Source organism: Tiliqua scincoides, chromosome 4 (genome assembly GCF_035046505.1).
Source record: "Tiliqua scincoides isolate rTilSci1 chromosome 4, rTilSci1.hap2, whole genome shotgun sequence".
Taxonomy (NCBI): domain Eukaryota; kingdom Metazoa; phylum Chordata; class Lepidosauria; order Squamata; family Scincidae; genus Tiliqua; species Tiliqua scincoides.
The window spans coordinates 190,502,817-190,517,160 of record NC_089824.1 but is presented as its reverse complement, the minus strand read 5'-3'; the positions used below and the strand labels follow the sequence as shown (position 1 = coordinate 190,517,160).

General features: G+C 44.9%; 1 protein-coding gene across 2 annotated transcripts in view; it reads right to left on the bottom strand.

Moving 5' to 3' along the window:
- Positions 1-6,562: 6,562 nt before the first annotated feature.
- The window catches only part of MTCL2 (microtubule crosslinking factor 2), a 103,308-nt gene continuing 95,526 nt past the window's right edge, over positions 6,563-14,344 (bottom strand). For both annotated transcript variants that reach the window (XM_066624099.1, XM_066624098.1), the window contains exons 13-15: positions 13,186-13,256; positions 9,461-10,907; positions 6,563-8,253 (exon numbers count right to left, since the gene is read on the bottom strand). In XM_066624099.1, coding sequence (XP_066480196.1) covers positions 8,104-8,253; positions 9,461-10,907; positions 13,186-13,256 — 1,668 coding nt within the window. In that variant the 3' untranslated portion in view covers positions 6,563-8,103. The remainder of the gene's footprint in view (positions 8,254-9,460; positions 10,908-13,185; positions 13,257-14,344) is intronic.

Here is a 14,344-nt window from a genome sequence, read left to right as displayed (position 1 = left end):
TTGCATTAAGCAATCTTGAAAAGCCATTTACCACATGAAGAAAACTGCTCTTCAAGTAACTGAGGGCTACTTGAAAGCAGCAACTAACAGTGGAACTGAGGGGGCTGTTTAGGCAATTCAAGCAAAACAAAAAGTAGATTCAAGCCATGCACAGGCAAGACCTTTTCAGAGATACTTGAAGGCTCTGTGGTAGAGCCATTGTCCTCTGGAGTACACATTGGTTTTTTTCTAACCCAGTATGGCCCCTCTTCGAAGTGGTTTTGCAAGTTTCTACAGTGCTTCAAGAATCTGCAATATTAATGTAAGCAGAGACCATAAAAATGAATGTGTGTACTATTATAGGACACAGTAGAAAGACTGGTTTTGGGGGGGGGGAAGCAGGGGTGCCTCTTAATGGACAGAGGTTTGGTTGAGTGTTTCTTCAAACAAGACAACCTCCTAGTAGACAGAACAGAGAGCACTCCAGTGTGTACTAGAGGAAAAGATGGTTTGACCAAATTGCCTTTGGGTTTTTGAAAAGATACTGTATGTACACTGCCCCAGACACTTTGATCCACTCTTAATGTTATGAATACCATGCAATGGTTTTATTTTGGAAATAAGCCGAGACGGACTCCTGAGGTGGAACACGGAGCAAACCTTATTTGCAGGCTCCAGGTACATATTTATGCTGTAAACTCACATCTAGAATTTCACACGGGGCAAATCGGTTTGGGAGGTGATTTTGAGAAGAATCAGAACATGTTAGATACTCTTCAGTACTCAAAACCGAGCATTGAACACCTCTTCAATGCTAAAAATTGAGGCCTCCAAAGGCTACTTCTCGTTTAAAAAAATCCTGAACAGTTGAGGTTTTGTTTCCACACAACTTGCTCTGAAAAAAGTGGGCATGTTTCACACCCATGAACACACATACAGTCATGCTGCAGTTATTTTCAAGAAGCATTATAATGAGCAAGAGGTAGACAGACAGATTCCAGCATGAATTGAACTAGATGACCAGTGCTAGAAAAGGGCTGCTGGGAGTTGCAGCACTCCCTCTTACGCTCTGACAAGGAAAGGAAGTTGTGGGCTAAGAGTCAAAGTGAGATGGATGGGAAAGGAGAAAGATCAGAATCCACACACGCAAACTGCCTTCCTTGGTGACAAGGGGAACTGGAAAATAGGACATGACTGACTTAGCCACTTGTACGGGTGGGAAACTTAAGCAGTAAAATGAGCTCATGTTTCATTTTGATCAAACAATTTTTAGAAACAATCCTCTGGGATCAATGCAGTGTATGGCCCAGTTTTTGTTGAGATTCTGTTCTTCCAGAAAGAAAAGTTTATTCCGTTAAAAAGTGGTAAATCACATATTGTTCGTGCTTTAGGGTGCGCTCAGTCACAAGCCTTTCACCAATTCTGCCAAGGTAAAGCCCAACTGCTTTTGTGCATTGAGACATGTTGGCAACTGGAGCATTATTGGCAAAGGGGATGCCCCAGGATATCTTGCCTGGGGCTTAGGGATGCTATTTATTAATGAAAAAGTGTCCCAGGCTCCATTAACTCCATATTTAGAACTATCCAGCACAGTTATTTACAGAGTAAACAAACTTTTTAAGAATATACAAATAATTAAAAGGCATTTGTAAAAATGGAAAAAAACAAACCACAATCCAAAAAGTAGAAGATTCTTTTAAAAAAGAAAAAAGGTTCCCAATGAAATTGCTAAAAACCATCCCCAAAAGGAAGTATTTACACCCAAAGTTAGCAAGCATGTTTCATTCCATTCCCTGTGCCCACCCCATTTACAAACTCATGCAAGGAATAGAAAGGGGCTGCCCCAGAAAAGCCTGTCCAGCCCCAAGCTGGGGAGTTGGTCAGCTGCCAGCATCTGCTTTGTGTTCTGCTCTTCAGATGAGAACAAGCCCAACCTCCACCCAACTCGGTTTGTGAAAGAAAATAGCAAGAGCCAAGCAGACAGTGGCTCTGTTTCCCTGGCACAGTAAGGCGCTTGGTGGCGACGGCGCAGACTAGTAGCTGCAAGTCCCTCGTTCACTAGTGATAACTGAAGCAATCACACAGTGGGATGTAGACTGAGAACAAGGCCACAGATGTGATATTTGCATGGATCTCACTGGCCTGCGAAACGAACCCACACAGCCACAGGATGCAGCCACTCACAGGGATTAATACCAAACAGGCTGTGCTACAGAGCAAGCTTGTGACTCCACAGCCCTGCATGCAGAGTCCCAGTAACTCAAGTCCCATATTACACACAGGGCACGGAGCTATGAAGTACTCACTGCTCCTCCTGGCTTTCATGCCCCATCTCCTGTGCATTACTCAGATTTTGGTTTTCAGCACTTACAAAGAACCAGTTCCCAACTCCGTTTAACGATGCCAACTCACAGGAGAAGAAATGCCTCAAACTTCCAATTCCATGTAATTAAAGTAACTGCTGAAAGCAGGTATATGAGGCACTTGTGCTCCTGCAAGTGAGCATGATGAAGGAAATACAAGAACTGGCTGTAACAGAATCCTACATCTGGCCATATGAGGCTGGATCTTCTTCCCTTCTGTCTGCCAAGGCAGTGTGACAGCCCCTCTGTTATGCAGCACATGTGTATCTGGGCAAATACTGGCATCCACTACAAGGGATGCAGATTTTTTGCTGAGGTCATCTGAAGGCATTTGGCAGTGTTGCTTCTTCAAGCCTGTCCAGTTTCGACAGAATTTTTCCCACCTCCATATCAGGAACTAGGGTGGTTGCTTCTCCTCAAAAAGAACTCACTTTCTGGTTAAATGTAAGCTTATCCACAACTGTAATACAAGAAAATGCTGAACGCTCTGCACCTGCAATCTTGTAATCCAACAGGTATTTTTATCCTAGTTAATCGACTACCTGGTTCACCTGCCTCCCTAAACTCTCCCTCCCCATTTAAAGAATGACATTATCCTTGAAGATCAAGGATCTGAACTTGCACTGATTAGTCTGAACCCAGTGTAGCCCATTACTAAATCAACACAGGAAGAAAGGGGGAAGAGTGCTTTCAGTTAGCAATAACTTACATCTTGTTTTAACTGCAAGGGCTCCTATACTCTGAATATACATGACAGGGGGAAAAAACTTAACAGTGTATATACATGACAGGGGGGGGGAAAACTTAACAGTGTAATTATGTGGATGTTTGCTTAGAAGTAAATTCCACTGAGTCCAAGGGGACTTACTCCCTACTAAGTGCATTTAGGATTGCAATCTAAATAGATGGGCAGCCCAATCCTAACTTGCCCTGCAGCAGGCAGGCTGGAAGGTCTGCCCCGCATCCAGAGCAGGGTTGAGACCAAATGCAGCTTAGCTCGGGGCAAGAGGAATTGCTTCCCCTTACCCCGGTAATGGCACAGTAGCCCCAATGGGGCTACTCCAATGGGGCTACTCGGATCTGAGTAGCCTGGAGCTGCCCAGGAACAGGGATAGGATCCAGCATAAGTGCCAGATCCTGGCCCCCCCAGCTCCAACCCGCCTGCCCACTGCCTGCCCTTCCCCAAAACGCCTCCTCCCCACCCTCCCCAGGCCCCCACGTCAGCTTGACTTGGCTGGCGCAAACTTACCCCTTCCTGTCAGTGAGGAGGATGGATCAGGCCTCCATGGGCCAGCACACCTCTGTGTGCAGACCCAGCTGACTCTGGAGTAGGCGCAAATGTGCTTTACGGCACATTCGCTACACTCTTAGGCTGGCCTAAGTCCGTTACTTATGCTGGCCCAGTGCAAACTCAGGATTGTGCTCTGATTAGCTGTAGGGACCATCAGCTTCTGTTTTGTAAAACTGTTCCAAATATCCAGTAAAAGTCATATAGATGCTCCACAAATCCTTTGTCAACACAGCAGACAGAGATGGAAGCATCTTTTGACCTCAGTTTTGTGTTTGATTTTTTTTTTAAGTCTAACAGAAACATCCCAGATACAAGTACTGAGGGACATGAACCTGTCAAATTACCTGTGTCTTCTTCTGTCTGGTTTAGGTTGCAATCCTATGTATACTTACATGGGATTAATTTGTTGAATTCAGTGGGACTGACTACAAAGGAGACATGTATAAGATGAGAATGACCATCCTCCAGAAGCAGCTTCTCTGTTAAACTTGCCAACATGGACCCTGGGGGCCCATCCTATCTAAACTTCCAGCACTGAGGCTGCCATGCCAATAGGCATGTACTACATTCTGCGGGGGCAGTTATGGAGGCCTCCTCAAGGTAACATTTGTTCCTTTACCTCGGGGCTGTATTGTGGCTTCATCGACCTGGAAAGTTGGATAGGATTGAGCCCTTAGTTACAAACAGACATATGATGGGCATGCAATTCAGCTCCAGAACAAGGGAGGCTCAGAAAGAGGAGCAGGTGGCTGTCACTCAGTGAGAGGACAACAAACAGCTTCCTGACATGCAACCAGTAGGCCATGCTCAGACATCTCTACCGGAGCCATTCACCTCCCAACTACCACACTATGAATGGCTTTTTTGGAGATAAAAACAAAGAGAGTGATTTTTTCCCCCTCTCTCACTTCTGTTCAACACTGTGTTGTAAAGAAATGACAGTGCTGATAAAGGGAGACTACTGAAGGAAGGACTAAGGCAGACTGGCCCTATTTCTTATGTGTAGTCGTGAGAGGACTGCAGAGGTTGAATGTCAGACACCAAAATGGCTGTAGTGAGAGAAAACCAAAACTTCTCAGTTGTAACTATTAGGGCGGGGGGGGGGGGGATGCCTGTTGAAACAACTTCCCCACTTCTCAGTTGCTGGAATTTTTAGTTTTAATATTTTAGTTAGAGCCAAATGAATGATTGAAGTTCATTTTAGATTTTATTGATATGAAATAAAATGGTGAAAACCGGGGTTTTTTTTAATGATTAAAACTGCGTGTATACTTTGCAATCTACTTCTAACCCTTAAGGAAGTGCACTTCAAAATATGTGCACAAGTAACCCTGGTGAAATCTGAGGAAGCAAATGGTCCACTGAACAGCATTGCCAAAGAACAGAACTTCAAATGTCCTACATACTACTTTGCTCCTCTCCATGATTTAACAGTGCAATCCTATGCACACTTACGTGGGCGTAAGCTCCACTGAACAAAACCAAACTGAGTAAACATGCTTAGGCTTGCACTGTAGGAGAAGCAAGAGTAACAGCCCAATCCTATTCATGTCTACTCAGAAGTAAATCCCTTTATGGTCAATGAGTCTTACTCCCAGGAAAGTGTGGATAGGATTGGGCTCTAAGTTAGGCAAAATAAGCAAATCTATTTAACATCATTTATACAAGTTATAAAATGCAGTTTTTCCTGGTGCAGAATAGAGATTTTCATAGCTAAAGCATACCGTAACATCTCTATTAGATTCCTCAGTTGTAAACATGTCATAAACATAATTATTTACTTGTTTACAACTTGATATTTTAAACAGTATGATGTCACAGAGATTTATTTCATGATGTTACTAATTATTTAAGATAATGGATTGAACTGGGAACTCTTGAATTAAATCATTCAAATGACCAAGGCTTAATCTCATATGAGTAAAACAAATTAAAATTATAAATCGTGTAATATAAATTCAGCAGTGAGAGCCAGAGCAGTGCAGTAGAAGAGTGCTAGCCTAAAAGTGAGGAGACCCATATTCAAACCCTCACTGGGTGACCTTGGGTCAGTTATTCTCTCTCAGCCTAACTTACCTCACAGGTTTGTTGAGGATAAATAGGGTGCTGCTGCTGGTAAAAACCACATACACCACCCAAACTCATAGAAGGACTAGGATAACATGCAATAAATAGTAAATAAATAGCAGTGTAAAATCAGACAAAATTCACTGAGGTTCCAAAAAAAGGGACAGTCAAAGAAAATGGCTGTCATGGCTGGAGTGATTCATGACTTTGAGAAGCTTGATATTCACTTCAGCTCTCCAAAAATCTCCCTGATTGTTCTGGAGGCCAGGACAATGTTAATCTTACAATTCGGCCAGCTGTTTCATAGTAGCAATATGATCTGCTTTACTGGCAGGAATCAATCAGGTCATATTACATCCCCTAGAACATTTCTCCCTGACCTCTCTGAGAGCTGATGTACACTTTTTTTAAAATTCATGGTACTGCCTTCTTGTGACTACACCATGTTGGAAGGCAGGAAAGGCTGTGTGAAATGGTTAAATGCCACTTGCTTCAAAAGTTTTCTGCCTGCAGAAAGCATGTCAGAGGATGTGTTCTAGCTTAGCTTTTTTCCTGGCATTCAAGTTTTCTATGCACTGAGTATGCAAATTTCAGATTCCCAAGCTGTGTTTGCTAAGGTCCCAGATGGGATCCTTCTCTCTCTCTCCCCAGGTGGGTACTTCTGAAGAAGCACCATCTTTGGTCCCTCTTGTGCTCTTTACAGTGATGGGACTGTACACAATGAAACTGGCAGGTGGCTTTCTAAAGTCCTGCAACCCAGCAATGCCCTGCTTTTCCAGGTTGTAAGCTTGCCTTACAAGGAACTTCAACATAAAACTTATCTGTACTACAAATTCAGAGAAAGCAGTGAAACCTCCCCCATCCCCCCCCCAAATAAACAAAAACAAAAAACCTTAGCATAACAGGAAGCAACATCAATGAGCAGAGGGATCTTCTGTTGTGGTCCTGAAAGTTGTCCGTAACAGCTAATAATGACACCCACCGGGAGCTGACTGTTCACCAACCCAAAAGGCACCATCTTTTTTTCATTGCCTTGGTCTGGGATAAGGTTGGTTCTCACAAACTACCAAGCATCAAACTGTCAAGGAAGGATGGTACTTTCCCTACAGATGTACTGCCTGCCCTGCATTCTCATTCTGGAGTTCAATCATTTTCTCCCTTGATGTAAACATCATTAGAAATGAATACATCACAAACCTACCAAGATCTTCGAAGAGATCTCATCTTGCTGTAACTTCCCTCTGTAGGAGACACAGAGACTGTATTTGGAGACAGAGGATTTAGCATGCTGTTGATGTGTGCGAGCTTTCCTTGGGTTTAAACACACCCTGGCCAGCCAAGAACAGAACCAGAGGCTGACAAAACAAACCAGCAATTGTTCTGAGCTATGGAAATTGACACCAACTGCCTAAAAGAGAAAGGCCCAGTGCTACTGGTGCGTTTTAGTAACCATGGGAAGTTTGATGCACAAGGATAGGAAGGCAACACAAGCCATATTTGCATTGTTGTTTCCTGCATATCAGATGCAAAAGTAGCAATGATGAGTTATCAAGAACTGGAACCACTCATAGAGCCCATTCTATACCAGTGCTTGACTGCAGTGCAGGCTGGCACAATGCAGATTCTACAAGTTGGGCACGCTTGAGGAAAACTACCCACGCAATCACAGAAGCAGACCAAAACCAGCACATTTGCAGCCTGCTTGTGCACAGAATCCAGCACCCTGAAACAGTGATGTTATTGTGGAATTCCCTTAGCAAGAATCTGACAACCCCTCCCTCCCCAATTCTCTCACTGTACACCACAGCAAGTGCCTCACTCTGGGGGAACCCTACAAGTGCAGATGTTTTAGGAGAAGATGCCAGCTCCCTTGAAGTCAGCTCTTGTGGTTTTCTTTCCCTCAGACAGAGGCAGGCCAGGCCAAACAGCTTCACAACTCCCTGATCTCTCTCACTGTAATGATCCTCAGGAATGAGAAAGATGCACCTCCTTGAACTGTTGACCCTGGGGAAAACTGCCACACACGCACACACACCTGCACCTGGTGCCATGAAAACAGCACAGGTTGCTTCACCAGACTCTGGCAATGTCCAGCTCTTGCAGATCATGTACCCACCAAGGAGGGCAGAAAGGTTACCAGTGATAGGAACCCACCCCCTCCCAGCAAAACTCCCACTCAGTCTCCTGGCTGTATAGCACAGCTTCTGCATTGCAGACATCCCCACTGAGCTAAGACAAGACAGGAGGTGCACACTGCAGCTCTGAGTATCTAAGAGCAGACAGAACCCCTCAGGATCTCCACTATAGTTGGCTCAGAGGCAGCCAGTCCTACAGGTGCCAAAGGGACTGGTGGTTCCAGGGCAGACTTGCTCTTCCAGCAGCACAGCAGTGAGTGTAGCCTTCTCACTCATTCAGAGGCCCTGCTTTCTCCTCCACCCGGGTGCCATCAGAGGGGTGCAACTTGCACTTTGAAGGGGAGTGGCGGACAGCTGATCGTGATGGTCGAGCAAAACAAGAGGTCAGCGACTGGGAGCTGCAGTCACAGGCTACATCCTACAAAAAGAAAAAGATGGCATGGTGGAAAGGGCGGGGCATGAGAGACTGGTATTTTATGGTGGCTGTGAACCTTGCAGCTATGGACCAGAGAGTCTCTTGTTCAATTCTCACCTCAGCCATGAACTCATTCAACAGCACAATCCTCTGCACGTCTCTTCAAAAATAAATCCTATTTAGTTTGATGAGAATTACTCAGGTAAGTGTGTGTACGCTCAGAATACACTCAGGTAAGTGTGTACAGAACAGTAACCTAAGTGACCTTAAGGCTTGCTTCCCCATACCTCCTGCAACATGGGGATGATAATACAGACCTTCCTCATGGGAATGCTACCCAGAAAATGAATGTCAAGCACTTTGAACAGCTGAAATAGACCAGGCATGAAATACTAAACAAAAATAACAAGCAACTGTGCAGTGCAATCCTACCTTGCACTGGAACAGCCAGGCCAAGAGGCCTGCACTGTATCAAGCGCAAGATAGGGCCCCAAATTGGCTCAGCCAGAGGTAAGGGTAAACTCTTCCCTTTACCCCTGGATAAGCCACTGCAGCCCCAATGGGTCTCCTTGAACTTACACCATCTCCTGAGGGGCGCAAGTCTGAGGAGAGTGGAGCAGCTTGAAGCTGCTCCAAGCTGCTTGGGAATGGAGGTTGGGATCTGGCATAACAGCCCCGCCTCCCGCTCCGTGCCCGCCCACCCGCCCTCGGGACCACCCTCCGCCAGCCCTCCCCCCACCCCGGAACTCCTCCCCGCCCACCCCAAAGCCTTGCATTGGCAGAGCCTTGCATTGGCAGAGCCTTGCATTCTAGGCCAGGAGCTATAAGAAAGTGGACCTAGCAGCCACTACATTGTCTATTCTCTAACTAAACCCTGATCTGAAAAGAGGAAGGGGCAGAGTTTGTAAGTCTATTATTTACTTCCTTATACTATGCAGTCACAATAAACATCTATCCAAGGGTGCTCTTACCAGATTTAACCACTGAACACATTTGGATGAACTCTCTTAATAGAAGTGGAACAGTGGTCACACCATAAAACGATGGAAGCTATGGATATCATCACCTCCACTTTCTCAAATTTTCAGAGGATAGAGGAGATGCTATGCTTCAGTTCAGCTCATAGATGGGCCTTGGGGATGGGTTAGACATTGGACAAATTCTATGTTTACAGCTAGTTTGTTATTTCTCAGGGTAAAGAAAACATTACCTCATTGCCAATAGTAGCAGAGATGACATCTGGGTCCTTTAAGGTTTTTTCCTTGCCACCTTGGCCTGGGGTAGACAGTTTTGGTTCCTCAGTGCAACTCTGCTTCAAGGGCTTTTTGTCAAGGATCTTGGAGGTGCCTTCAGAGGGTTGGAGCACAGCTGAGGAGGAAAGATCTGGCTTTTTGCTGCTACTATCTCCTCCTATTTGATCTTTCTTCTCAGGAGCCAAAGTGGGGCTCTGAGTTCTGCCACATACATTTCGGAAGAACTCCTGCACTATCCCATACTTGGATGCTTCTGGCTTGGTTTTGGTTTCCTGACATCCTGGCTTCCAAATGGACTCGGTGCTGCCAGAATGCTCCACAACATTGAACAAACTGGACAGTCCATCGTTGATGTTGCTGAGGACCGGACTGTCTCTGGTGGTGGTAGAGCGAGCCCAGGCTGACCCATTTTGCTTACTCTGATGGAGGTTCCACAAGCTTCGGTCCTTGGAATTGTCCAGCTTGGAAGATGATCTTCTCTGCAGTTTGGGAGAGCCATACTTGGGGGAGCAACAGGGCCGTTCAATCCTGGAGTGGACCTTGTCCAAAGATGACGAGATCTGCTTGCTGCGCACAGTCATGAGGGAGGAACTTCGTGGGGACCAGCTCTTGCTGCTGTGGATGCTCCCTCTTGGCATGTCTGTCTGCAGACCAACACTGACCGTCTGGGTAGTCTGCGTACTGACACTGGCCAGTCCTACTGTCTGACTGGAAGTGTTCTTCACCTTTCTCTCCAGGGAGCTGGAGCGGATAGCTTGCCGGACACAGTTAGTGATTTCCTTCATGTCATCACTCATGTTGCCAGATATCTCAAGGTCATGCAGAGGTGGAAATCGGGGCACAGGAGCCACAGCCTTCTCACTAACGGTACCACTGTCAAGCAGCTCCCGGTGCTGCTTGGAGAAATTACACAACCATCGACTGTACATGCTTTCTGAGTCGTCTGACTCCTCCTTGGGCTTAGCCATAGTGAACAGGAACCCAGGCTCAACCATGATCTTTCCCTCTCTGTTGTGCGCTCGTGAAGACTCCAGCCTGCGTACTACTGGTGGACTATAGTATATGCGAATCCCAGTCTTGTCTGGGGCTGTATAGCTCCTCTGAATTTGTTTCTGGGCCTGATCCTGCACAGAGCAATTGCTTGCTCTAGTGCAGTCACATGATGAGATGTCCAGTTTCTCCATGACAAGGTTCTCAGTTGTAGGCTGCTCACTATTCACATAAGTACAGTTCTTGGGGGTGACCCCTATAGTGTCCTTTAAAGGGTCAGGCAACATCTGTGTCACTGGAGAGCCCTTTTTGTTGCGGATATTGTCTGTGATCACTGGACTGGTCTTGCCAGGAAGATAAGGAGAGCAGTCAAGCAAGCTTTCAAATTCAGACATGGAAGAAACTGACTTTGTTCTGCATGGGAAAGAGAAGGGAATATATTGGGGATGGTGGCATGTTATTTCTGCCTCCTGGCTTTATCCTCCCTAAGTTGAAGCTCTTTTTCCTGGTTGGGCTATATCTACTTTTCTGCCTTCAAGTTACTCACCATTAATGTTCAATTCTCCTGTTATTATTGGTCATAGGACACACAGGGAAGCAGATAAAGCATGCCTTCATAAACTTCAGCTAGTTGTGATTTTCACACAGTTTGGCCCTAAATTACCTTAAGCCTGTTCCCAGAGATCTCAACCCACCCATTAAGACTTTCTGCAGAGGTTCTGCTTCACATATCCATGTCTGCACAGGCTCTCTTGGTTGGCAGGCAAGGCCAGGCCTTCTCAGTGGTAGCACCCAGACTATGGAACTTTCCTGCAAGGTTTGTGCTGCCACTCACTCCGCTTCCAGACACTTTTTAAAAATGTGTCTGGGTAGTTGGACCTTTGGGAATGTTGAGTTATGAGGGTTTGCTCCTCAGTAGAGGTGATTTTATTTTGATGTGTTATTGCATTTTTATCATGTTTTATATTGTTTTAATTGTGATGCTAGCTGATTTGAGGGTGGAGAGAATTAAAAGCATACAAGTCTAAAAAAATAAATGTCAAATTGGTCACAGGATAGGCAGATGCAGGGAATGAATGTACATCAGAAACCCTTCAAATTCAATACGCCAAACCTACATTTGAATATCCTGACATTGCAAAGACTCATGTCTTCCACCATTTTGCTCTTGTATCAACCTCAAAATATGAGGAAATGTTCTGATGGGAACTGGCCCTAAGACGATTTAGCTCTCTCTTCCATAGTCAATGAAGCATGTGTGGATAGGGCTGTGCAACTCCACAACGGAAAAAAGAGTAAATACAGTATGTACCTCACAATCTTATACGCAATGTAGGGAGTTTACATATTTACATTTATGCATGTAAATGTATTAGTTTGTATCATTGCAAACTAATGATAGCAATTGTGCACTGGGAACGGGATTTACTTCTGCAGGGGATAGGAATAAATCTTTGTTCTCTAACAGGGAGTGCAAGGGTGTAGTTCTATGGGGTATGACAGTTTCAAGCCTTAGCTCCAATCTCCACCACTTCTGATAGCAACACCTTCGCTCACTGAGTAGCTCTCTAGCAAGAGATTTTCGGTCAAGGGCCAACAAAGGAAAAGAGCCCCACTTCCAAAAAACCATGTACAGCTGAGGGTGCTCTTTTGCTCATGCTCAGTCGGGATAATTCCCTGACTTCAAGTTTTCATAAATAGCTGCAGGGAAAAAACCACCACGCAATTAAACAGCAATCTGATGTTTAAAAGATAACACATTTTGTTACATGTTATCAACATTTTTGTTGGTAACAAGTTATTATTAACAGTATTTAATGATGGAATAAAAATGAAACATGATCAAAATAACACATTCTGCTCTTTTGGCAAGGGACTGAGATAAAGGTCTTCTCAGCATCACCAATCTGATATGTGGCAGCATCTCATTTTCCTTTACCTCTGATAAACACCAAAGGTCAGACACTACACAAGAATATGTATTGTGGACACACTAACTGAAGGCAGAGATTTGAAAACTGGAAGTCATGCATCTTAGACAAAGTGGGAGAGTCCCCATTCCCCATCTTGTGCTTTCCTGCCAGTCGCAAAGCAGAGTGTGACTAACAGTGCAAACCTAGGCATCTCTATTAAGAAGTAAATTCCGTTTTGTTCAATGAGGCTTAATCTCAGGAAAGTGTGTATAAGAATGCAGCTTAATTCTCATTTTCATCTTGATTTTCTTACTCATGTTCAGCTTATGCTGAAAGAAATGTATTATGGTACTAAATGTAACACATCTTTAATGCAGCAGACTAAGGGCCCAATCCTATCCAACTTTTCTGCACTGGTGCAACCACATTGCATCTCTGAGATAAGGGAACAAATGTTCCGATACCTTAAGGAGGTCTGCAGTGCATGCCCCACTGGCACAGCTGCACCAGCACTGGAAAATTGGATAGGATTGGGCTCTAACATGGCTACCACTCTGGAAGTAATTCTCTATGGTGACTGGTAAGGTCAACTACAACCTAGTCTGTGCAGACAAGAGTGCTTTGTCCTATGAGTTGACCTGTGTCCTGTGTTGACTATGAAGTGGAGGTGTTCAGAGAAAAGCATGCTAAGTATTTGCTAATGGTGAGGAGCTGGAGAAGACAGCAGAGCAGATAAGCCGGTTCCTGGTGCACTATAAGAAACACTGTTCATGTCTCACCTTTTTAAGTTACTTCCCTTGATGTCTGCTTCACAAACAGTTTCTTTGTCAGTGATTTTTTCATTGAGAGTCTGAAAACATCAGAGAGTAATTTGTCAATACCTCTTCCAAGCAAAAGTATGGCAGGTATAGACTCCAGAGGACTCCTTTTAGATAAAAGGGCAGTGATGTCCATATATGAATTAGAAGCCCGAGGCTTCACTTGATTGTGCCTAGGCTCTGTGGCTATAAGCACCAGATTGATTGCAACTTTCTTTAGTCAACATATGCACTGGGAGTTTTCACTATAGACCCCCTGAACAATCAGCCTCCTCCCCATCCTTTAAGATACTTTTTTCTTCCTTCATATCACACCCTAAAACTCAGTTCTACAAAGCCATTCCTGGGCTCTCACAACACCTCCATTTCACCACTGTCTTTGATCAGTTAATGTAACCATGTGCTCAGGACCTTCCTGACAGAGGTCCTGAATCTTTAAGTGCCACACAGTAGACAGAAATTCTACATGGACAGCTTTAGCCAGCACAAATGTACAGTAAACAGTGGGGAGCTCAAGCTCTTTGAATTTCTGCAGATAGTATAGCTGTAAAAGTCACCAAACCCCATACAAGAAAACATCTCCATGTACAATATACAGGTGAAGCCATGGTATCCGCAGGGATCTGTTCTTGGACCCCCCATAGATAAAGAAATCTGCAGTTTCGGTCCCTTTAAGCCCTCCAGTGGCAACCGGAGCTGTGCTCTGATCACCTCTGGAGGGTTTTCTGAAGCTGCAGAGGCCACGTGCATCTGCTCAGAGCTTCTGCGGGCTTCAGAATGGTCGTTTTGGCCAAAAAGGAAAAACAATTTCCAGTTTCCAGAGGGAAACTGCAAGTGACTTTTCTGCCCTTATAAGGTATTCTGAGGCTTCCCTGAGTTTCACTGGGCCTCAGAATGCCTTATAACAGTGGTTCCCAACCTGGGGTATGCGTACCCCCAGAGGTACTTGCTAGGACCTTTGAGGTGCTTGAAAAAGAACTGAATAATGGTGGACAAAGGAAGGTCTGTATTCAAATGCCTTTCAGGGCTGGCAAGGCATGAAGGAAAGCAGCTAGCTAGCTGCAAAAGCCCCAGCAACTGCTAGTTTCTGGTCATCAATTTGTGTATTATCAGATAAGGA